The sequence below is a fragment of the Gallus gallus genome, chromosome 2, assembly GCF_016699485.2.
Source record: "Gallus gallus isolate bGalGal1 chromosome 2, bGalGal1.mat.broiler.GRCg7b, whole genome shotgun sequence".
Classification (NCBI taxonomy): Eukaryota; Metazoa; Chordata; class Aves; order Galliformes; family Phasianidae; genus Gallus; species Gallus gallus.
Genome location: NC_052533.1, coordinates 49,119,243 through 49,142,117, shown reverse-complemented (window position 1 = coordinate 49,142,117; position 22,875 = coordinate 49,119,243). Strand labels below are relative to the sequence as shown.

Genomic DNA, 22,875 nt, shown 5'->3' with positions numbered 1-22,875 from the left:
CATCCTGGCTTGCATCAGAAAGAGTGTTCCCAGCAGGAACAGGGAAGTAATTGTCCCCCTGTATTCAGCACTGGTGAGGCCGCACCTTGAGTACTGTGTCCAGTTTTGGACCCCTCACTGTAAGAAAGACATCGACGCCCTGGAGCGTGTCCAGAGGAGGGAAACAAAGCTGGTGAGGGGTCTGGAGCACAGGCCTTACGATGAGAAGCTGAAGGAGCTGGGATTGTTCGGTCTAGAGAAGAGGAGGCTCAGGAGAGACCTTATTGCTCTCTATAACTACCTGAAGGGAGGTTGTAGTGAGCTGGGGGTCGGCCTCTTCTCTCATGTAACCAGTGATAGGAATAGAGGGAATGGCTTCAAGTTGCGCCAGGGGAGGTTCAGGCTGGATGTTAGGAAATTCTACTTCTCTGAAAGGGTGGTCAGGCACTGGAATGGGCTGCCCAGAGATGTGGTGGAGTCACTGACCCTGGAGGTGTTCAAGGAACATTTGGACATTGTGTTGAGGGACATGGTTTAGTGAGAACTATTGGTGATGGGTGGATGGTTGGACTGAGTGATCCTGTGGGTCTTTTCCAACCTTGGTGATTCTGTGATTCTGTGAACATTATTCTAGCAAAGCTGAAATCAATCCAAAGGGAATGTGCTTTGTAGCGCAATGTGCTTAGTAGCAGTTAACAGAAACTTTGCTGAAAGAAAATGTTTAGAAAATAGTGAAAGTACCACTCCATGCTCATACAGGATTTCTGTCCAGTCACAGACACTAAAGGCAATGCAGAGAACAGCAAAGCAGCATGTAGCCATTGGAAATATGGTCTGCGGGAGTCAGAGATTCACATGTGCCAAAGAGCATCAGCCTCCTCCATCCTGGTGGGTGCATGCTGAAGTACCATTGGGCAAGGCCACCGTCTGCCATGCACTCAAGCAAGGCATACATCTACACTGCTGGGCACTGTTGGTCCTAATAGCCCAGGTCTCCAAAAGTTCTCCATGAGCTGTCAGAAAAGTAGGCCCAACTTGTAGTTGGGTGGCTCGTCTGGAACAAAGCACTGCCTCTTTGTAGCTAATAAGAAGAACAAAAGTCCTGGTTATATCCTGAGCATGGCTTTAAAGCAGAAAACAAACTGGAGTCTCCCTTTTTGTGCTGCTAGTGCATTTGGTTTGCTGTGGCGCAGTCTAATCATAGGTGTCTAATTGTGCCCGTGTGGTTGGTAGGCAGACTGTTCCTAGCACACCACGTAACAGGAGCAAGGACATCAAAACGCTGGATGAGTGTCTTTGTAAGTTTAGATTATTAAATTTCCAAGATACATGCTTCAAAGAAGGAGAAGAGCATTCTTTAGACTTCCTGGACTACCTACTACAGGACAAATTCTATATACAAGTTCTGTTTGTTTCTTTAAATTAAACATGTCGAGCTGCAATGGAAGGAATCTGTGTATCAGTGAATGAAAAAAAAAAAAAAAAGAAGAAAAACAAGAAACCACCACAACCATGTAATCTTGAAGAATAAAATGTGTGTGTTAAGATAACATTGCTGAATGTGAAGGTGATGCAAAATTCTCTCTCTCAGTGGCCAAAATCTGACAGACTCCATACCTGATGCAGTTCTGTGACCCCACAGGTCTTGTAGAGAAATAACTGAAAGTAGAAACTGCCTGTAGTCATTTACAGGGATTCAGAACACAGTATTTTAAGCCTATGTATGATATATGTTCTACTGGAGAAGCTTTAAAAATTCAGTCTTTGAGTATCTCCTGGTGCAGGAATGAACATCATACCTGTGTCCATTTAGAAAAGTACTCTCCAAAGTAAAAGGGATTGGTGCACTATTGTTCTGCTTGAAAATCTCAGCATGCGACACTAATTCTCAGCATCCAACCTCACTCATTACACAGCTGCTCAAAAAGTTTACTCCTTTACACCCAGCAGAGGGTGGTAGAAACCAGAATTTGTGTTTATGGGATTGGAGATACCATTTGATTCAGTCTTCTGATACGATTTTTTTGCAATGATCTCTATCTAAAGTTGGCTCACAGCTGCAGACACACGGCAAATGAAATGAGTCTTATGTACGCAGTAACTGGCTACTTCATCAAGCTGACAAATGGAGATAGAGCAGCACATTATCGAGCTGTTGTTCTCTAAATCATTGCTGCAACACATCTTCATGTTTCATGAATATAAAAATTTACAATATACATCAAACTGGAGAAGCTGCTCATGGAAAATCTGCACCATGTAATGAGATATTCATCTGATTCAATTCAAAAAGACATTGTTGAATTAAGAGAAGAAAGTAATTTTCTATGCAACTTCTGTTTAAAGTAACTTTATAGTTCATCTGAGTTTAAATAAACAGCTAAATTATTAAATTATGTATTTCCTACATATCTACTCCTGCAGGCAGCCTGGTTGAGTATTAGATATGGAGGGTGGCGATCCTGCTTGTGGCAGGGGGGGCGGAGCTTGATGATCCTCATCAAGTCCTCAGGAGAGTCAATGAGAAGTATCTCCCTTTGCATGACACTGAGCTTTTTGCCCTTCCTTGCTCAGCCACTGACTCTTCCTTTGTGGACTCATGGGTGATGTAAACTATGTCGTGCTGCTCATAAGCAGCTGGGAGGTGCTGCTAAGCTGTCCATTATTTATCACGTAAAAGTCAAGCTCCAACAGGAGATAACTACAGAAATGTGGCACTTAAATGTACACTCTCAGCAGAGTTTCTGAAGCTATGTCAAAGGTTTTGTCAAAAGAGAAGGGAAACTTTGAGACATCTGTCAGAGCCACAGTCCCACTTCTGCTCTGTGTAGGACAACTTCTTATATGTTGCTGTGATAATTTAGATTTAGCAATTCCCAAAATGGAACAGTAACCACCTTGAAGTAGAAATGACGGGCTTGGCTTATTTCTAGATGAGGGCACTGTCTTGATTAACAGCCTCAATTTGATCTACCAGCAAGGGCTACTAACAGTGAAGTTATTCTTCCAGGTCACAATCTTTGTGTCAGAAGGTGGATATTTTTAAGACTTTGAATAGCAACAATTCCGGATTTAACCTGTGTTTGTCTGCACCTCCCAGCCAGAGCAGGAAGGAGGAACTGAGCCTGCACTACAGCCGTCCAACTTCTGCCAAGCTTCTGGTGCCTGTATGTCCTGAAGCAGCGATGGGCAGGACCAAGGCCAGCACAGCACTCCTGTTGATCTTGCAGCTTTATGGACAGCTATAAATTAAACTCTCCTATTTTTCCCACCTTACCAAACCACATGTATTGCTTCCAACAGCACCACTTTTCACTACTGACTATTTCACTTTTGACTATTTTGCCACGAAGGCAGAAAACCAACATTAAGGATTGTAAAAATCTCATGGTTATGGATGGCAAGCACTTAATCAGGAAACGATCAACTGTTGTTCTAACATAATGGTAGCTCTTCTGGGAAGCACTTCTCTCATGCATTGTATTAGGAACAGAAATCTTGCAGCTGGTGGGAGCTAGACCTCGCTCTTGGGACTCCCTTGGAGCCTGTTTTCTTAATTGACTGGTATTGCAAGAGGCCTGGAGCAGCTCCTAAGCGCATGGCCTACATGGCAGCCAGGCTGTTCCTTGAGAATGAGTCCGATGAGGGGAAATTCAACATCGAGAAGGACATTGCCAAATCTGAGTGCACCCTGACAGGGGGCAGAGTTATTGCACAACACGATGCTAACTACTACTGTGCCAGATGGGATGCACAGCAGCAGAGAGCCATAGACATGTACTGCTTCCCAAACCAGGCCCTAGAACGCCAGAAAACTTGTGGGAATGGTCTCGCCTATTCCCTCTGCATCTTTATTCTAGGCAAATGCTATATGGGCTGTAAAATGTTTGCGTTTCTTGTACTGTTTGCCCCAGACTACACAGTCCCTCTGTTATGCTGCTTTCTCACAGCATCACCTACTGGCTGCACAGGGTCCCTCTCTGGCTGGCCCATACTGAGTCACATCCTTCCCTCAGGCACAGCCCCTGTTCCTGCCACAGAGCTGGGGGCTTTCTTTGGTGCAGTGGCAAGCAGGCACCCTGAGAAGAATGCTGCTGCTGCCAATGCTGGCCCTGGCTGAAGCCTGGTTGCATCCATTCCCCTCCCCATGGAAGCTCCACTGGCAGCAGCAGCAGGAGGCTGTCCTGCGTACACCTGCAGGCAGCAGGCTGGCAGTGCTTGCTGTGTTTTCTCTCCTTCTGATAGATGGACATGCACAAGTGCTGCTGCAACAGCATCAACCATCTGCTACCAGAGAGAGATCCAAAACTGTGACTATTGAGTGCAAAGTCGAGGGCATAGATGACTTCCAGGATGCCTACATCCACTGGTACCGACAAATGCCTGCTGGAGTTCCTGAACGGCTTCTCTATGTGACAGCAGTAGCACAAGTTTCCTATGATTCGAATTCCTACAAGAACAAATATTTGTCTTATAAAAGTGAGAATAATGTCTGCACTCTCTCAGTTCAAGACATAGGTGATGATGATAAAGGTACCTACTACTGTGCCTACAGGGAGTCTCACAGAGGGAGCAGACTGCAGGCAGCCCTTACAAAAAGCTGGCTGCAACCTGAGCGGCACATTTTCTTTCAAGTGCTGAGAACCACAGATGCCTTCCTGCCCCCATCTCTCAGCCTTCATGACATCCCCACAGGCTTACACTGAGGAAAGAAATCCAAGAGGAAATCGAAGACACTTACGTTGAAATCATTTTGGTGACAGACTGTCTGTTTGACTATTCTGTGCAGCCTGAGTCCATTGTTTCCTCTCCCACCAGCAGCTGTCGTTCTTCTAATGTTCCTTTTTTCACCACAGGCATGCCATCACTAAAGGACTTGATACAAAATGATGAATCTGTCACAAGGAAAATGACAGTAGCACTTTACAGTACATGTCCTGACATGAGGTCTGTAGTGCATGCTGCAGAAAAAAAAAGACCTGGCAAAGATCCAGAGTAGATTCACTCTCTTTGTCAGAGAATGAAAAAGGTAACTCAGGAAAGAGCATGCACTGGTATGGGTCCTGTTCATGCGCACCAACAACATCCAGAGTTGGTGCAGATGGCTGTGCAGTCCCAAGTAAGCTGTGCCAAGCTAGAAGAAGACAGGAGTTTACCATGAACTAGTCAATTTGTGCTACAAAATCAGGCAGCATTTTCTAGGAAGGGCTGATGAAATATGCTTCTTGGCCTGAAATATGCATATCAGCCCCAGAGGTCTGAGGAGAGGAGAGAGACCCAGGGAAGGGCACAACTGAAGAATCCCACTTCCTACTTGTGTGCTTAACGAGATCTATGGGTAAGATTAAATGGAATGTAGCAGATAGATAGACAGACATATAGATAGATAGGTAGATGAATAAATAGAAAGATGCAGAAAAAATAAGTTATTGGATTGAATATTTTAGGTCCTCTCAACACTGTTGCTCATGGGGTTTCGCTTACCAGTGAATTTACCACACACAAATACATACTCCCCGGTAACGAGCTGAAGACCTCCCATTGGATGAGCCATGAGTCATTTCCTCCCCCCAGATGCTCACGCTTTCTCCACCTGGATGGCTTTATAACACTTCTGCCGCTCCTTCAGTTTGACATTTCACTCATGCAGACAACATGCTGCTGTTTACCTTTCTCGTTGCAACTTCACTTTGGTCCCGTAAGTGCTGTTTCCTTTCTCCTCTCCATCCTGGGCATGGAGAACACCGTCCCTGCTCCAGAGCTCGGTGGTTCCTCACCTACATGCAGTTTCTCCCTCTTTCCTTGCAGGTGGAGATGCGCAGGCTGCACCAGTGCAAAGCCCTGCAGAGCTCTGGCTGCTGGAGGGCAGCTCAGTCACCATGACATGCCAGCTGAGTAGTGGCACCGTTGTGCACTGGTACAGGCAGCTTCCTGGGGAGCCACCCAAGAGGATACTGTACATGTATGGATACTCACCTACCTTTGATGACAGCAACGATAGGCAGAAGTTTCAAGTGCAGAGAAATCCTTCCAACTCTGTTCTGATAATAAAGAAAACAACCCAGCGGGATACTGGTACTTACTATTGTGCATACTGGTATAGGCAAGGCTTCACAGCGTTAGATGGGCAAAGATAAGCCATACAAAAAGGCATTTGGCACTCTGAACCTCAAGCTCTGAACTCCCACAAGTTGCAAGTTTGTCTCTATGCCACCTTTCTCTGGTGATTTTCTGCAGCAGGATAGGAAAAGCAAAAGATAAGCATGGCCAATGCAAAATGGATTCTGTTAATTACTATTCAGAACATGTTTTCCATACTGGTACATGCCAGTATGGCATGTGACATGCAGAAGCTGGACGTTCTTAATCGTTTAAGGTTAAAAATTGGTGACTTTGCAGTTATGTTGAAGAACTGACTGTACTCAGAGCACACACCTGACAGTGAGCACAGAATGTCTGTGCCTGTGAACAAAGAGGAGCTGTAAATTTCCATTCTTTATTAAAATCCATGGAGCAAGCAGACAAACATATCTCTATCTCCTCGGGGCCCTCACTTGATAGGAGGCATACATGTGAAACACTGAGAGAAAAATACATGATCTTCTACATCCTCCTTCATATTTTCTTCTGATGGCTTCCTTAACATTTCAGCCTTTTTTCAACATGCTAGGAATGCTGGCATCGCTCAGTTAGCTCCAAGAACTGAGTACTGAATTTGAATGGAATACACTTGCACAATATCCTGTGAGATATTTACTAGAGTGTCTTGAACTTCAGCCACACAGATTTGCATAGTGGAGGTTTTGCATGGTTCTGAACACTGGTCCTGCTGGACATGCAGTCCTTTCTCAGCTGCTCTTACGCAAAATTCAAGTCCTTGCATTGAGCAATAGCTCTTGCATTTCTCTGAAAAGCAGATGGGATGATATACTTCTAACTAACCTGAATGAATGTTTCCTGGCCTTACTTTGACCACAAGCTGATGTGTTATCACAGCCCCATGTTGCTATGCAGAGAAAAAACACTGCGGGAGACTTCTCCGACACACAGCAGTCCCCACCTGGGGCCCCACTCACACATCTCTGAGTCTCAACAGCAGCTAAGCTAAGCGGGAGCAGCAAACATGACACTGCTGGCAGCTCTGATGGTTGCAACTGCATGGTCTTGTAAGTCCTACAGCTTATTTTCCTCACCAAGGCATCCATGGATTATGCCCTATGGATTTTTTATTACTTTATTTTATTTTATTTTATTTTGTAATTCTGGAAGGATTTGCACTGGAAAATCCTCCTGTGTCAGGGTGGAGGCCAGTCACACGCGGGGAGCCCTGAGGGTCAGTCTTGGGACTGGTGCTCTTCAACATCTCCAGCATTGACACAGACAGTGGCACTGAGAGCACCCTCAGCAACTTTGCAAATGACACCAAGCTGAGCAATGCAGTCAATACACTGGAGGGGAGGGAAGCCATCCAGAGGGACCTGGACAGGCTGGAGAAGTGGACCCATGTGAATCTAATGAGGTTCAACAAGGCCAAGTGCAAGATGTCGCACTTGGGCTGGGGCAATCCCAGGTATTTATACAGACTGCGAGAAAAACACCATGAGAACAGCCCTGTGGAGAAGGAATGAGGGTCCTGGTGGACAAGAAGCTAAACAGCAGCCAGAGCGCTTGCAGCATGGAAGGCCAACTATTTCCTGGTCTGCATTAAAAAGGGGGCGGCCAGCAGGGAGAGGGAGATGATTGTCCCCCTCTACTTGGCTCTTATGAGGTCCCATCCAGAACACTGCATGCAAGCCTGGGACCCCCAGCACAAGAAAGACATGGAGGTCTTGGAGTGGGTCCAGAGGAGGGCCGCTAAGATGATCAGAGGGCCGGAGCACTTCTCCTACAGAGAAACGTTGAAAGAACTGGGCTTGTACAGCTTGTTGAAGAGAAGGCTCTGCGGAGACCTCACAGTGGCCTTCCAACATTATAAAGAAGCATATAAACAGGAGGGGCAATGATTGTTTAAATGGGTGAATAGTGACAGGACAAGAAGGATAGGAAAAGCAAAAGCTATTTTTCTCCTTCATATTTTCATCTCTCGCTCCATCATATTTTTTCCTGTTGTCTTCTTTTACATTTCACTTACTACCAACTCCTACTACAGCCCCAAAAGACCAATTTTACTGTCAAGATTGCTCCCTCACCTGATGCTTCCAGACAGAACTTCACTCTTCTTCCGTTGCCGGGTCTCCAATGAGCCCTTTGAGTAAAGTGCATTGAGTTCAACAAATTAGTGTCTATGGTCAAAGCCTCTTTTCACCATGCAAGGCAAGCTGGCAATTGTCCATCAGCATGCTCCAAAACTGAGTACTGAATTTGAATAGAACACTCGTGCACAGTACCCTGTGAGGTACTGCACTTGAGAGTCTGGAACTTCAGCCACACAGTGATTTCCATAGTGCTGGTTTTACAAGGCTCTGAACACAGCTTGTGCTGGAAGAGCCTTCATGCCTTTCACTCCTTGGACTGAGCAATGGTTCTTTGCATTTCTCTGAAAAGCAGACAGGACCACCTCCTTCAAAACAACCTCAGCATTCTCTGGTCTTGCTTATTTCCCGGGTTGCTGTAACGTCTTGACAAGCACAGCCCCATGGTGTTATGCACAGAAAAAAAAACACTGCTGGGGACAGCTCCTCCTACTCAGTATGTCCCCATCTGGGGCCCTACTCACACATCTCTGAGTCTCAACAGCAGCTGAGCAGGAGCAGCAAACATGCTGCTGCTGGCAGCTCTAACGGTCACAACTGCATGGTCATGTAAGTCCTACAGGTTACTTTCCTTGCCAAGGCACCCATGGATTGTGCCTTAACAGATGTCTTCCCAAGTGGCTGGTTGCCTATGAATAACAACTTCTCCTCTTTTCCCCTTTACTCTTTCCTTTTTTATCAATATTTTTTGTTTTGTAATTCTAGATGGATTTGCACAGGAAACTCCCATACAGAGCCCTGTATCCATCACCATGTCACGAGGAAATACAGATCTGAAGTGTCATTTTAAAGACTTCTCTGGAAATTTTGATAACACCGTCATACACTGGTATCAACAGAAGGAGAATAAAGCTCCAGTGAGGATGATCTACTTTTCATCAGGGTCAGTAGCAGTAGATGAGAGCTTCCAAAGGCACAGATACACGATTCAAACTATTTCTAGACAGAAGCTTTGCACTCTTACAATAAGAAATGCAATTCCGGATGATGCTGCTACTTACTACTGTGCCTACTGGGACCCTCACTATGGCAGATGCCAAACAATCACCTCTGCAAATACTTTCTCGGCAGCTCTCCTGTAAATGATATGAAAGGTAACAAATCCGCTCCCATGGTTTGGATGAGCTGCTCAGCCAGAAGCAGTTCTGTCTAAATCTCTCTGAGGATTTGGAGATCTGCTTCTCTGAAATGAAGGATTCTGAAGCTATCTGCAAAGACCATGTTGATCATTTCTTCAGTGACAAGTCTATTTGGTGATAATCTTAACCTGGAAATCTATGTGGTTGGAAAGAATCTGCCCAGTACACGTGTCTTCTGCAACAGATAGCACAAAGTTTGAGTTGTAATTATGCCGACCAGGAGACTTGCTGTGGTAGGAATCTTCAGGACAAAACACACACTGTAGCTGTCACTTAGACATTGGTTGTGTGAGATCCCATCACTATCATGCGCCATTCGTATTCATCTAGAATCAGGTACCCGGCAGATTTCTGCTCTGAAGTCAAAAGAATAGCAATGGACTGATACACATTTCATCGGTCCCGGTAGATTTTGGCCACAGGGTTTTAGTCTCATGTTCTCTCCATACAGTCCCCACAACAAATGTGATTGTAACGAACTGAGGTTGCCCGCTCAGGAGACTGTCCTGAAGTGCCGCTGCAAGGAGTGACTGTGTGCGCGCATCTCTCCCTCTACTTGTTGAAGTCTATTCCGTCCTTCTCTCTTCCTTGCTCATGCACTGAAGCCACCTACCTGCCTGTCCTGACACAAAATGACACAGACTTTGCCCTTAGTATTTTCTAGGAAGAGAGTCCAATCCAGTTAGCAAGATGTGCTTAACACCACATTGCCACGTGTTTTTCTGCTTTTGTTTTCTGGTGTTTCTCTCCAAGCAGCATTTGTACCGCTTCTGAGGCTCAAAACTGAAATCCTGTGGCTGTGCATTTCCTGCACACTCCAAATCAAAGGCAGGGCACATGCTCACAGCGCTGCTGCCTTGCTGCTGAAAGCTGATAGCTACCGGCCCTTCAGCGGAGGGCAGCATGGGAAGAGAGCATTTAGTCATGCTGGAGACGGGTGAGCAAGCTGGGACTGCTGAAGGGGGTCCCAGATGGAAAAGGACATACCTCCCATCCACTCTGAGTGACGGCACATGCTCACTGCCTACCAGGGTGGCCTCCCACACAGTGCCGTCTCCAGCTCTGGCCCCACTCACACATCTTTGAGTCTCAACAGCAGCAGAGCAGGAGCAGCAAGGAGCAGCAAACATGCTGCTGCTGGCCGCTCTATTGGTCACAGCTGCATGGTTTTGTAAGTCCTTCAGCTTATTTTCCTCACAGGCATCCATGGATGACATAACAGTTATCTTCCCAAGTGGATGCTTGGCAATGAATAACAACATTTCTCCTCTTTTTCACTTCTGGATTTTTTTTCTTTGTTTAGTTTAGTTTAGTTTTGTTTTGTTTTGTTCTGTAATTCTGGATGGATTTGCACAGGAAACTCCCATACAGAGCCCTGTATCCATCACCAAGTCACAAGGAAATACAGATCTGAAGTGCCGTTTCAAAGACTTCTCTGGAAATTTTGATAACACTGTCATACACTGGTATCAGAGAAGGAGAATGAAGCTCCAGTGTGAATACTCTATGTTACATCAGATTGAACAGTGTTCAATGATAGCTTGCAAAGGCACAGGCTTAAAATTGAAAGGGATTTTGTTCAGGAATCTTGCACTCTTACAATAAGAAATACAATTCCCGATGACAGTGCTTCTTACAATTTTGCCTACCGGGACCCTCAGGTGTGCTAGGCACGCATGCACGACCTAACAGTTATCTTCCCAACACAATTTTTCTCTTTTCTCTCTCTTCTTTTTTTCTTTCTTTCTTTAATTCCAGAATTCCTTTTCAGAGCCCTGTATCCATCACCAAGTCACAAGGAACGACAGATTGGATGTGTTATCTGCAGAGGCTTTTCTGCCAGCACAGCCCTGTGTTGTTACACACAGAAATACCATCACCGGACACTTCTCCCACTCGGCACTATCTCCATCCGAGGCCCCATCCATTCTCCTCCGTGTTTCAACAACAGAAAGTGGAAGCAACAAACATGCTGCTGCTGGCAGCTCTTTCAACCACAACCGTTTGGTCTTGTACATTCTGCTTTCTTAAGCTTCCTTTTCCTCACAGGAACCCATGGATGAGTTAAAAGATATCTTTCCAAATCCCTGATTGTCACTGAGTAACAATTTCTCCTCTATTCTCCTTGTTTCCTAGACAGATTTGCATGGGGAATTCCCATACAGAGCCCTGTATCCATCACAAAGTCACAAGGAAGTATACATCTGCAGTGTCATTTTGGAGACTTCTTTGGAGATTTTGATAACACCGTCATTCACTGGTATCAGCTGAAAGAGAATAAACCTCCAGAGAGGCTACTCTTCTTTGCAGAAGGGAAAACTAGAGTTGAAAGTGGCTTTCAAGAGAACAAGTACATGGCTGATAACGTTTCTAGTCAGAACCTGTCTATTCTTACAATAAACCATGTAAGTCCAGATGATGATGCTACATACTACTGCGCCTACTGGGACCCACACCATGATAGACGCTCAGAGACCAGCAAGGCACAAAACTCCTTCAACCACGCAGCTTCGACTTCAGTCTGCACCACCGGATTGCTACTGCCTCATTCCCCCAGCCTTCTCTCTCCATCTGCTATCGTATCAGCTGCTACCCAGAGCAAACACTGCACGGATGCAGAGAGTCACAAAAGGGTTGGAAGGGACCTCTGGAGATCATCCAGTCGAACCTCCCTGCTAAAGCAGATTCCCTAGAGCAGGTTACACAGGAAGGAGTCCAAGAAGGTCCTGAATGTCTCCAGAGGAGACTCCTCACCCTCTCTGAGCAGCCGGTTCTGGTGCTCCGTCAACCTCAAAGAAAAGAAGATTTTTCTCAAGTTCAGATGGAACCGCCTCTGTTCCAGTCTGGGCAGCACTGAAAGGATCCTGGCCCCATCCATTTGATTCCCACCCATTAGATGTTTACAAGCATTGGGAAGATGCCCGCTCAGTCTCCTCCCAGATGAATAGCCCCAGGTCTTTCAGCCTTTCCTCATAAAGCAGATGCTCCATTCCCCTAACCATCTTTGTGGACCATCACTGGACACTCCAGATGTTCCCTGTTTTTCTTGAACCGAGAAGCCCAGAACAGAACACAGCACTCCAGATGTGGCCTCACCAGGGCAGAGCAGAAAGCGAGGATCACCTCCCTTGTCCTGCTGGCCACGCTCTTTCCAATCCATCCCAGGATCCGATTGGCCTTCTTGGCCACAAAGGCACACTGCGGGCTCATGGTCAACCTGCTGTCCTGCAGGACCCCCGGGTCCTTCTCCACAGAGCTCCTTTCCAGCATTTCAATCACAAACCTATACTGATGCATGTGGTTAATGCCCGCCCCTTTTGAAGTTTGTGCCATTCTTAGCACTCCAGTCTTCAAACACACATCCGCCCTTTTTAAGGGCAAGGAAACTCTTCACTGCCTTAAGGATTAACACACCAGTACTGGAAACTCAACTGCTCCATTGGCATTTTGCTAGCCATGGTTTGCCTAGCCGTGGCAGAAATCGACTGATTCTTGAGGAAAGCTGACACGGCATTGATTTTCTCATCCAGCCATTGTGATCTCCTCGGAAAGGACGGGCAAGAAAAGAACAACAGCGTGTGGATGCAAACAGTATTCTTGCCCATCCCTGGTACTTCTAAGAAAAATTTCATCGCGCCTCCACTGTAGTCTAGTCTCCTCCACAGGTAGGAGACTCTTAACGCCCCGGAAATACAATTTAGCGATTCTGGGTAACGCAAAATCCCAAGGAGGCCAATTTGCATCAGAGATTTACACCCTCTTATCTACCACAAATGAACACGTGCTTTTTATAAACTTACCTGAACGCTTGCTCCCTGACTCTCCCTGCTCCCAGCTGCACATCTGGGGACACTTTCCTTTGGTTTGCTGCGCAGGGTCACCATCAGACCCCCCAAAGGAGTCAACTCCTCCTCCCATGCAACACAGCTCATTGCACTGGTGACAATTTCCTTTTCTGAGTGTTAACAGAAGCAGAGAAGGACAAGCAAACATGCTGCTGCTGGCAGCTCTTGTGGCCGCAACCACTTGGTCTTGTTCGTACTTTTTCTTAAGCTTACTTTTCCTCGCAGGAACCCCTGGATGAGCTACAAGGTATTATCCCAAATCCCCAGCCAACACTAAATAACATAACTGCTCGTCTTTTTTTTTTTTCCCCCTTTTTTTCCTAGATGGATTTGTGTGGGAAATTCCCATACAGAGCCCTGTATCCATCACCAAGTCACAAGGAAGTATACGTCTGCACTGTCATTTTAAAGACTTCTCTGGCAATTTTGATAAGACTGCCATACACTGGTATCAACAAAAGGAGAATAAAACTCTGGCGAGGATGATCTACATTACATCAGGAGCAAGTGTAGTAGATGAGAGCTTCCAAAGGCACAGATACATGATTCAAACTATTTCTAGACAGAAACTCTGCATTCTTACAGTACGAAGAGTACTTCTAGACGACGCTGCTACCTACCACTGCGCCTACTGGGCCCCACACTATGGCAGAAGCCAAACAATCACGCCAACCAATACTCCTCCAGCAGCTCAACCACAAACCACGTGAAAGATCCCAACTCACTTCCCCAGAGTGGAGGAGTCTCCTGAACACATGGGTGGGATTTCACCACTGCTGACCAGGACCTTGCACATGTCAGCTGGCAAAAGAAAGGGATTTCAAGCAAGCAAGCGCCAAGGGTGAAGCAAACAGTGAAAGTCTGAAATATAACCCAAGCTCAGCACTTCAGGTGCTCTTCCTCTTTCCTCAAGCATAGCCATGAATTGTTTGTAATGGTTCAGCTTGGATACTAGGAAGAATTTCATCTCAGAAAGAGTGGCCATATGTTGGAACACGCTGCTCAGGGAAGTGGTGGACTCCCCATCCCTGGAGGCATTCAAGAAAAGGGTGGATGTGGCACATAGGGATGTGGTTTGTCAACAGGCTTGACGGTTGACTAGATGACCATAGCAGTCTTTTCCAACCATAATGTTCTATGATTCTGTGATTTCTTCAGTAGAAAGCAGTGCTTTTCCACGCTGTTGCTCCTGGAGATGACTCAGCATGTTGCCCTGAAGATTTTCAAAGCCTTTTGCTTGATAAGAAATCAAAGAGAGATCTTTAGCTTGAACGGTCCTAAGATTTTCAGGGAAGAAAAATGTCTTATTTTGGTTTAGAAGCCAGCAACTGAGGGAGAGGGGAGATTTGCTATTTATTCCTCCGGAGATCTGGAGATGAGCATTTTTCTTCTTTTTTGAGCTCTGTCAGTCTCCTTCCCCATTCCCATCCTTGCTCTCATTTTCTATGTTTCACTCCCAGTCATCACAGTAACAACGCATCTGAATCACTACAGCAGTGTGGATGCATGATGGTCAAAGCCAGTAACAACGAAAAGGGCTTTCCTCCTTTAAGAACGACTTTCCGTATTTATGCCTGTAAGCAGGGCTTCCCACTTAGCTACAGCTTCAGTGTTCATGTTGACCTTCACCGCTATGAAAATAATCCACCGAAGTTTTTCCCTATTGCATTTCGTTTGCAATAAAAGTAATAGAATTTCTTATGTTGGAAAAGCCCCATAAGATCATCAAGTCCACCCATCCATCTAGCACTACGAAGTCCAGCACTAAACCTTGTCCCTTAGCACAACTACTGCATGCCTTTTAAATACCCCCAGAGATGGGAACTCCACCGTTTATTTCACTGAGCAGCCTGTTCAGCAATTCTGCTCAGACAAATTTAGAGTAGATGACTGTTTCTGTTACATCTGCTTAAACTGAAAGGTGGTTTAAACTGCTTAAACCATCCGCAGCCTGGTTCCTCTCAGCAGCCACAAACTGTAATTTCTTGACATTGGTTTCTAGTCATTACGGCACACAAGGTCCCAGAAGTATTCAAACTGTTCCTCTGACATGTCAAACTAAGCATGCAGCCGGCTTGTCAGTACCAGGGTTTTCTCCGGTCTTATCTTGGGCTGTCCTGAAAGAAACAAGTGTGCAAAAGGAAAGTGTTCATCATCCTTATGCTGATGTACCAAAAGATGTCGGTGAGTGGTTATTTCAGGGTCAGGATCGATTGCAGGAGGCAGACAGGTAACAGCCATGTGCTGGGACAGAAAATGCGAGATGCAGCACATGGACACGTTCAGAAAGGACAGCAGAGTGGCTGTCAGTGCTGGATTGTATCCGAGTACTAGTTGATGGTACTTAATTCTGGATGAGAGGCGGAGTGTGCCTCTGAGGATGAGAAGGATGATGAAAACTTATAGAACAGCTCTCAGTACTACCAGTCAGAAATGCCCAAACTTCCATCTTCATACAGGTGGTACAGTTGAGCTTAATTTGGAAGAAAAATTGACAGGAATGGAATAAATTTCATGGTCCTGGCTGTACTGAAAGTAACGGGCTTCCCTTTGCATTCATTAATTCCACAAAAACTGTGCAGTCTATAGTATGAATGCTATTGACAGCGCAAAGCTTACAGCAGCGCCTACAGTATCTTACTCAGAAAAATACGTGAGGTTACAAAGGTGAGTATAAACAAGACAATCTGTAAGAAATCTGCAGTTTTCTGCAGTTTTCTGCAGTTAGATTTTGTCTGTATGTAGGCAGGTATTTTTGCCAAAGAGAGAACGGTGTTGTCATTTAGAACAGGCACAAACACAGTTAAACACATACTGGGTGTCTGTTTAGTTTTGAATATGGTCTTTGCATGTAAATTTCTCAGCGATTGTCTCTTCCTTCCTGGGCTCCTGGGCGATGTAAGCTATGTCGTGCTGCTCATAAGCAGCTGGGAGGTGCTGCTAAGCTGTCCATTATTTATCAGGTAAAAGTCAAGCTCCAACAGGAGATAACTACAGAAATGTGGCACTTAAATGTACACTCTCAGCAGAGTTTCTGAAGCTATGTCAAAGGTTTTGTCAAAAGAGAAGGGAAACTTTGAGACATCTGTCAGAGCCGCAGTCCCACTTCTGCTCCGTGTAGGACAACTTCTTATATGTTGCTGTGATAATTTAGATTTAGCAATTCCCAAAATGGAACAGTAACCACCTTGAAGTAGAAATGACGGGCTTGGCTTGTTTCAAGATGAGGGCACTGTCTTGATTAACAGCCTCAATTTGATCTACCAGCGAGGGCTACTAACAGTGCAGTTACTCACTTTTCCAGGTCACAGAATAAAAGGCTTACCATTGGTTTCCGCTTGAGCCTTGCATTGTCACATGCATTGTCACACAGTGCCAGAAAACATGTAGGAATGGCCTCACCTATTCCCTCTGCATCTTTATTCAGAGCAAATACAATGTGGGCTTTAAAATGTTTGTGTTTCTTGTACTGTTTGCCCCAGACTACACAGTCCCTCTGTTATGCTGCTTTCTCACAGCATCACCTGCTGTCTGCGCAGGGCCCCCCTCTGGCTGGCCGTTAGTGAGTCACATCCTTCCCTCAGGCACAGCCCCTGTTCCTGCCACAGAGCTGGGGGCTTTCTTTGGTGCAGAGGTAAGCAGGCACCCTGAGAAGAATGCTGCTGCTGCCAATGCTGGCCCTGGCTGAAGCCTGGTTGCATCCATTCCCCTCCCCGTGGAGGCTCCACTGGCAGCAGCAGCAGGAGGCTGTCCTGCGTACACCTGCAGGCAGCAGGCTGGCAGTGCTTGCTGTGTTTTCTCTCCTTCTGATAGATGGACATGCACAAGTGCTGCTGCAACAACATCAACCATATGTTATCAAAAAGAGATCCAAAACTGTGACTATTCAGTGCCAAGTCGAGGGCATAGATGACTTCCATAATGCCTACATCCACTGGTACCGACAAATGCCTGCTGAAGCTCCTGAACGGCTTCTCTATGTGACAGCAGTAGCGCAAGTTTCCTATGATTCGGATTCCTACAAGAACAAATATACATCTTCCAAAATGGGGAATAAAATCTGCACTCTCTCAGTTCAAGACATACGTGATGGTGATGAAGGTACCTACTACTGTGTCTAATGGGAGTCTAATGACTGCGGGCAGCCCTTACAAAAAGCTGGCTGCAACCTGAGCGGCACACTTTCTTTCAAGTGCTGAGAACCACAGCTGCCTTCCTGTCCCCATCTCTCAGCCTTCATGACATCCCCACAGGCTTACACTGAGGAAGGAAAACCAGGAGGATGTCCAAGACACTTACGTAGCAATCACGTTGAAAACCGAGTGTCCGTGTGACTATTCTATGCAGCCTGAGTCCATTGTTTCCTCTCCCACCAGAAGCTGTCCTCCATTTATTGTTCCTTTTTTCACCACAGGCATGCCATCACTAAAGGACTTGATACAAAATGATGAATCTGTCACAAGGAAAATGACAGTAGCACTTTACAGTACATGTCCTGACATGAGGTATGTAGTGCATGCTGCAGAAAAAAAAAGACCTGGAGAAGATCCAGAGAAGATTCACTCTCTTTGTCAGAGAATGGAAAACATAACTCAGAAAGAGCATGCAGTGGTATGGGTCCTGTTCATGCGCACCAACAACATCCAGAGTTGGTGCAGATGGCTGTGCAGTCCCAAGTAAGCTGTGCCAAGCTAGAAGAAGACAGGAGTTTACCATGAACTAGTCAATTTGTGCTACAAAAAGCAGGCCGCATTTTCTAGGAAGGGCTGATGAAATATGCTTCTTGGCCTGAAATATGCTTCTCAGCCCTGGGGGTCTGAGGAGAGGAGAGTGACCCTGGGAAGGGCACAACTGAAGAATCCCACTTTCAACATCTGTGCATAACAAGATTTAAGGGTAAAAGTAGATGGAATGTTGCAGATGGATAGGCAGATAGACAGGTAGACAGACAGACAGATAGATAGATAGATGCAGAAAAAGAAGTTATTAGATTGAATATTTTAGGTCCTCTCTACACTGTTGCTCATGGGGTTTTGCTTACCAGTGAATTTACATACACAAATACGCACTCCCCGGCAATGAGCTGAAGACCTCCCATTGGATGAGCCATGAGTCATTTCCTCCCCCCAGATGCTCACGCTTTCTCCACCTGGATGGCTTTATAACACTTCTGCTGCTCCTTCAGTTCGACATTTCACTCATGCAGACAACATGCTGCTGCTTACCTTTCTCATTGCAACTTCACTTTGGTCTCGTAAGTGCTGTTTCCTTTCTCCTCTCCATCCTGGGCATGGAGAACACCGTCCCTGCTCCAGAGCTCGGTGGTTCCTCACCTACATGCAGTTTCTCCCTCTTTCCTTGCAGGTGGAGATGCGCAGGCTGCACCAGTGCAAAGCCCGGCAGAGCTCTGGCTGCTGGAGGGCAACTCAGTCACCATGACATGCCAGCTGAGTAGTGGCACCGTTGTGCACTGGTACAAGCAGCTTCCTGGGGAGCCACCCAAGAGGATACTGTACATGTCTGGAAACTCACCTACCTTTGATTACAGCAACGATAGGCAGAAGTTTCAAGTGCAGAGAAATGCTTCCAACTCTGTTCTGACAATAAAGAAATCTACTAGGAGGGATACCGGTACTTACTATTGTGCATACTGGTATTATCAAGGCATCACAGCGTTAGATGGGCAAAGATAAGCCATACAAAAAGGCATTTGGCCCTCTGAACCTCAAGCTCTGAACTCCCGCCAGATGCATATACATCTCTATGCCACCTTTCTCTGGTGATTTTCTGCAGCAGGATAGGAAAAACAAAATATCAACATGGCCAGTGTGAAATGGATTCTGTTATCTAATACCCTGAACATTTTTTTCTGTAGTTACACATACCTGTATCATGCAGAAACTGGACATTCTTTGTCACTTAAGGTTAAAAACTGGTGACTTTGCTGTTATGGTGAAGAATTGACTGTACTCAGAGCACACACCTTACAGTGAGCACAGACTGCCTGTGCCCATGAACAAAGAGGAGTTGTAAATTTCCATTCTCTATTAAAATCCTAGAATCAAGGTACAAGCAGAAAAACATCTCTATCCCCTCGGGGCCCTCACTTGAAAGGAGGCATACATGTGAGACAATGAGAGAAAACTACATGAGCTTCTAGATCCTCCTTCGTTGTTGTCCTGCTGTCTTCCTTTACATTTCACTTACTACCAACTCCTACTACAGCCCCAAAAGACCAATTTTACTGTCAAGATTGCTCCCTCACCTGATGCTGCCAGACAGAACTTCACTCTTCTTCTGTTGCCGGGTCTCCAATGAGCCCTTTGAGTAAAGTGCATTGAGCTCAACAAATGAGTGTCTATGGTCAAAGCCTCTTTTCACCATGCAAGGCAAGCTGGCAATTGTCCATCAGTTAGCTCCAAAAGTGAGTACTGAATTTGAATACAACACTCGTGCACAGTACCCTGTGAGGTACTGCACTTGAGAGTCTGGAACTTCAGCCACACAGAGATTTCCATAGTGCTGGTTTTGCGAGGCTCTGAACACAGCTTGTGTTGGAAGAGCCTTCATGCCTTTCAGTCCTTGGACTGAGCAACGGTTCTTTGCATTTCTCAGGAAAGCAGACAGGACCACCTCCTTCAAAACAACCTCAGCATTCTCTGGTCTTGCTTATTTCCCAGGTTGCTGTAACGTCTTGACAAGCACAGCCCCATGGTGTTATGCACAGAAAAAAAAACACTGCTGGGGACAGCTCCTCCTACTCAGTATGTCCCCATCTGGGGCCTCACTCACACATCTCTGAGTCTCAGCAGCAGCTGAGCTGGAGCAGCAAACATGCTGCTGCTGGCAGCTCTGATGGTCGCAACTGTGTGGCCCAGTAAGTCCTTCAGCTTCTTTTTCCTCACAGGCACCAATGGACTGTGCCCTAACAGACACCTTCTCAAGGGAACAGTTGCCAAGGAATAACATATTTTGTCCTCTCCTCTCCTCTCCTCTCCTCTCCTCTCCTCTCCTCTCCTCTCCTCTCCTCTCCTCTCCTCTCCTCTCCTCTCCTCTCCTCTCCTCTCCTCTCCTCTCCTCTCCTCTCCTCTCCTCTCCTCTCCTCTCCTCTCCTCTCCTCTCCTCTCCTCTCCTCTCCCTTCCCTTCCCTTCCCTTCCCTTCCCTTCCCTTCCCTTCCCTTCCCTTCCCTTCCCTTCCCTTCCCTTCCCTTCCCTTCCCTTCCCTTCCCTTCCCTTCCCTTCCCTTCCCCATTCCCTTCCCTTCCCTTCCCTTCCCTTCCCCATTCCCTTCCCTTGTCTTTCTTCTCTTCTCTCTTTCCATCTTTCTTTCTTTTTCTATATCTTTGCTTTTCTTTGCTTTTCTTCCCCTTTCCTTTTTTTTTTTCTTTTACATTTTCCTTGTTTTTTTTGAAATTCTAGATGCATTTGCACAGGAAACTCCCATACAGAGCCCTGTATCCATCACCATGTCACGAGGAAATACAGATCTGAAGTGTCATTTTAAAGACTTCTCTGGAAATTTTGATAACACCGTCATACACTGGTATCAACAGAAGGAGAATAAAGCTCCAGTGAGGATGATCTACTTTTCATCAGGGTCAGTAGCAGTAGATGAGAGCTTCCAAAGGCACAGATACAGGATTCAAACTATTCCTACACAGAGACTTTGCACTCTTACAATAAGAAATGTAATTCCGGATGATGCTGCTACTTACTACTGTGCCTACTGGGACCCTCACTATGGCAGATGCCAAACAATCACCTCTGCAAATACTTTCTCGGCAGCTCTCCTGTAAATGATATGAAAGGTAACAAATCCGCTCCCATGGTTTGGATGAGCTGCTCAGCCAGAAGCAGTTCTGTCTAAATCTCTCTGAGGATTTGGAGATCTGCTTCTCTGAAATGAAGGATTCTGAAGCTATCTGCAAAGACCATGTTGATCATTTCTTCAGTGACAAGTCTATTTGGTGATAATCTTAACCTGGAAATCTATGTGGTCGGAAAGAATCTGCCCAGTACACGTGTCTTCTGCAACAGATAGCACAAAGTTTGATTTGTAATTATGCCGACCAGGAGACTTGCTGTGGTAGGAATCTTCAGGACAAAACACACACTGTAGCTGTCACTTAGACATTGGTTGTGTGAGATCCCATCACTATCATGCGCCATTCGTATTCATCTAGAATCAGGTACCCGGCAGATTTCTGCTCTGAAGTCAAAAGAATAGCAATGGACTGATACACATTTCATCGGTCCCGGTAGATTTTGGCCACAGGGTTTTAGTCTCATGTTCTCTCCATACAGTCCCCACAACAAATGTGATTGTAACGAACTGAGGTTGCCCGCTCAGGAGACTGTCCTGAAGTGCCGCTGCAAGGAGTGACTGTGTGCGTGCATCTCTCCCTCTACTTGTTGAAGTCTATTCCGTCCTTCTCTCTTCCTCGCTCATGCACTGAAGCCACCTACCTGCCTGTCCTGACACAAAATGACACAGACTTTGCCCTTAGTATTTTCTAGGAAGAGGGGGAGGCATCCAATCCACTTAGCAAGATGTGCTTAACACCACATTGCCACGTGTTTTTCTGCTTTTGTTTTCTGGTGTTTCTCTCCAAGCAGCATTTGTACCGCTTCTGAGGCTCAAAACTGAAATCCTGTGGCTGTGCATTTCCTGCACACTCCAAATCAAAGGCAGGGCACATGCTCACAGTGCTGCTGCCCCGCTGCTGAAAGCTGATAGCTACCGGCTCTTCAGCGGAGGGCAGCATGGGAAGAGAGCATTTAGTCATGCTGGAGACGGGTGAGCAAGCTGGGACCGCTGAAGGGGGTCCCAGATGGAAAAGGACATACCTCCCATCCACTCTGAGTGACGGCACATGCTCACTGCCTACCAGGGTGGCCTCTCAGCTGGCAGCCTTGCACCTGATGCCCAGCTGGAGCACCTCTTGCTCTCCATCCTTTCTCAGTAGCTCTTACGCAAACTTTAAGTCTTTGCATTGAGCAATAGCTCTTGCATTTCTCTGAAAAGCAGATGGGATGATAAACTTCTAACCAACCTGAACATTTGCTGGCCTTACTCCGATCCCAGGCTGATGTGTTATCACAGCCCCATGTTGTTATGCACAGAAAAAACACCGCTGGAGACCTCTCCTCCCACACAGTGTCATCTCCAGCTCTGGCCCCACTCACACATCTTTGAGTCTCAACAGCAGCAGAGCAGGAGCAGCAAGGAGCAGCAAACATGCTGCTGCTGGCCGCTCTATTGGTCACAGCTGCATGTTTTTGTAAGTCCTTCCTTTTTTGTATGGTTTTGTAAGCCTTTCCTCACAGGCATCCATGGATGACATAACAGTTATCTTCCCAAGTGGATGGTTGGCAATGAATAACAACATTTCTCCTCTTTTTCACTTCTGGATTTTTTTTCTGTGTTTAGTTTAGTTTAGTTTTGTTTAGTTTTGTTTTGTTCTGTAATTCTGGATGGATTTGCACAGGAAACTCCCATACAGAGCCCTGTATCCATCACCATGTCACGAAGAAATGCAGATCTGAAGTGTCATTTTAAAGACTTCTCTGGAAATTTTGATAACACCGTCATACACTGATATCAGAGAAGGAGAATGAAGCTCCAGTGTGAATACTCTATGTTACATCAGATTGAACAGT

General features: G+C 46.0%; 4 gene segments (V, D, J or C); all 4 read left to right on the top strand.

The window, feature by feature from the left end:
* The first annotated feature begins 4,036 nt into the window (after positions 1 to 4,036).
* Positions 4,037 to 5,222, top strand: LOC776593. The segment is given in 1 exon segment: positions 4,037 to 5,222. A coding segment is annotated over 1 exon segment (618 nt).
* Positions 5,223 to 5,611: 389 nt separating this feature from the next.
* On the top strand, positions 5,612 to 6,651 carry LOC121111992. The segment is given in 2 exon segments: positions 5,612 to 5,677; positions 5,788 to 6,651. Coding segments are annotated over 2 exon segments (372 nt in total).
* A 3,793-nt stretch (positions 6,652 to 10,444) lies between these two features.
* LOC124418330 lies at positions 10,445 to 14,787 on the top strand. The segment is given in 2 exon segments: positions 10,445 to 10,541; positions 13,540 to 14,787. Coding segments are annotated over 2 exon segments (429 nt in total).
* A 3,616-nt stretch (positions 14,788 to 18,403) lies between these two features.
* Positions 18,404 to 19,268, top strand: LOC112529967. The segment is given in 2 exon segments: positions 18,404 to 18,469; positions 18,580 to 19,268. Coding segments are annotated over 2 exon segments (372 nt in total).
* Positions 19,269 to 22,875: the final 3,607 nt, after the last annotated feature.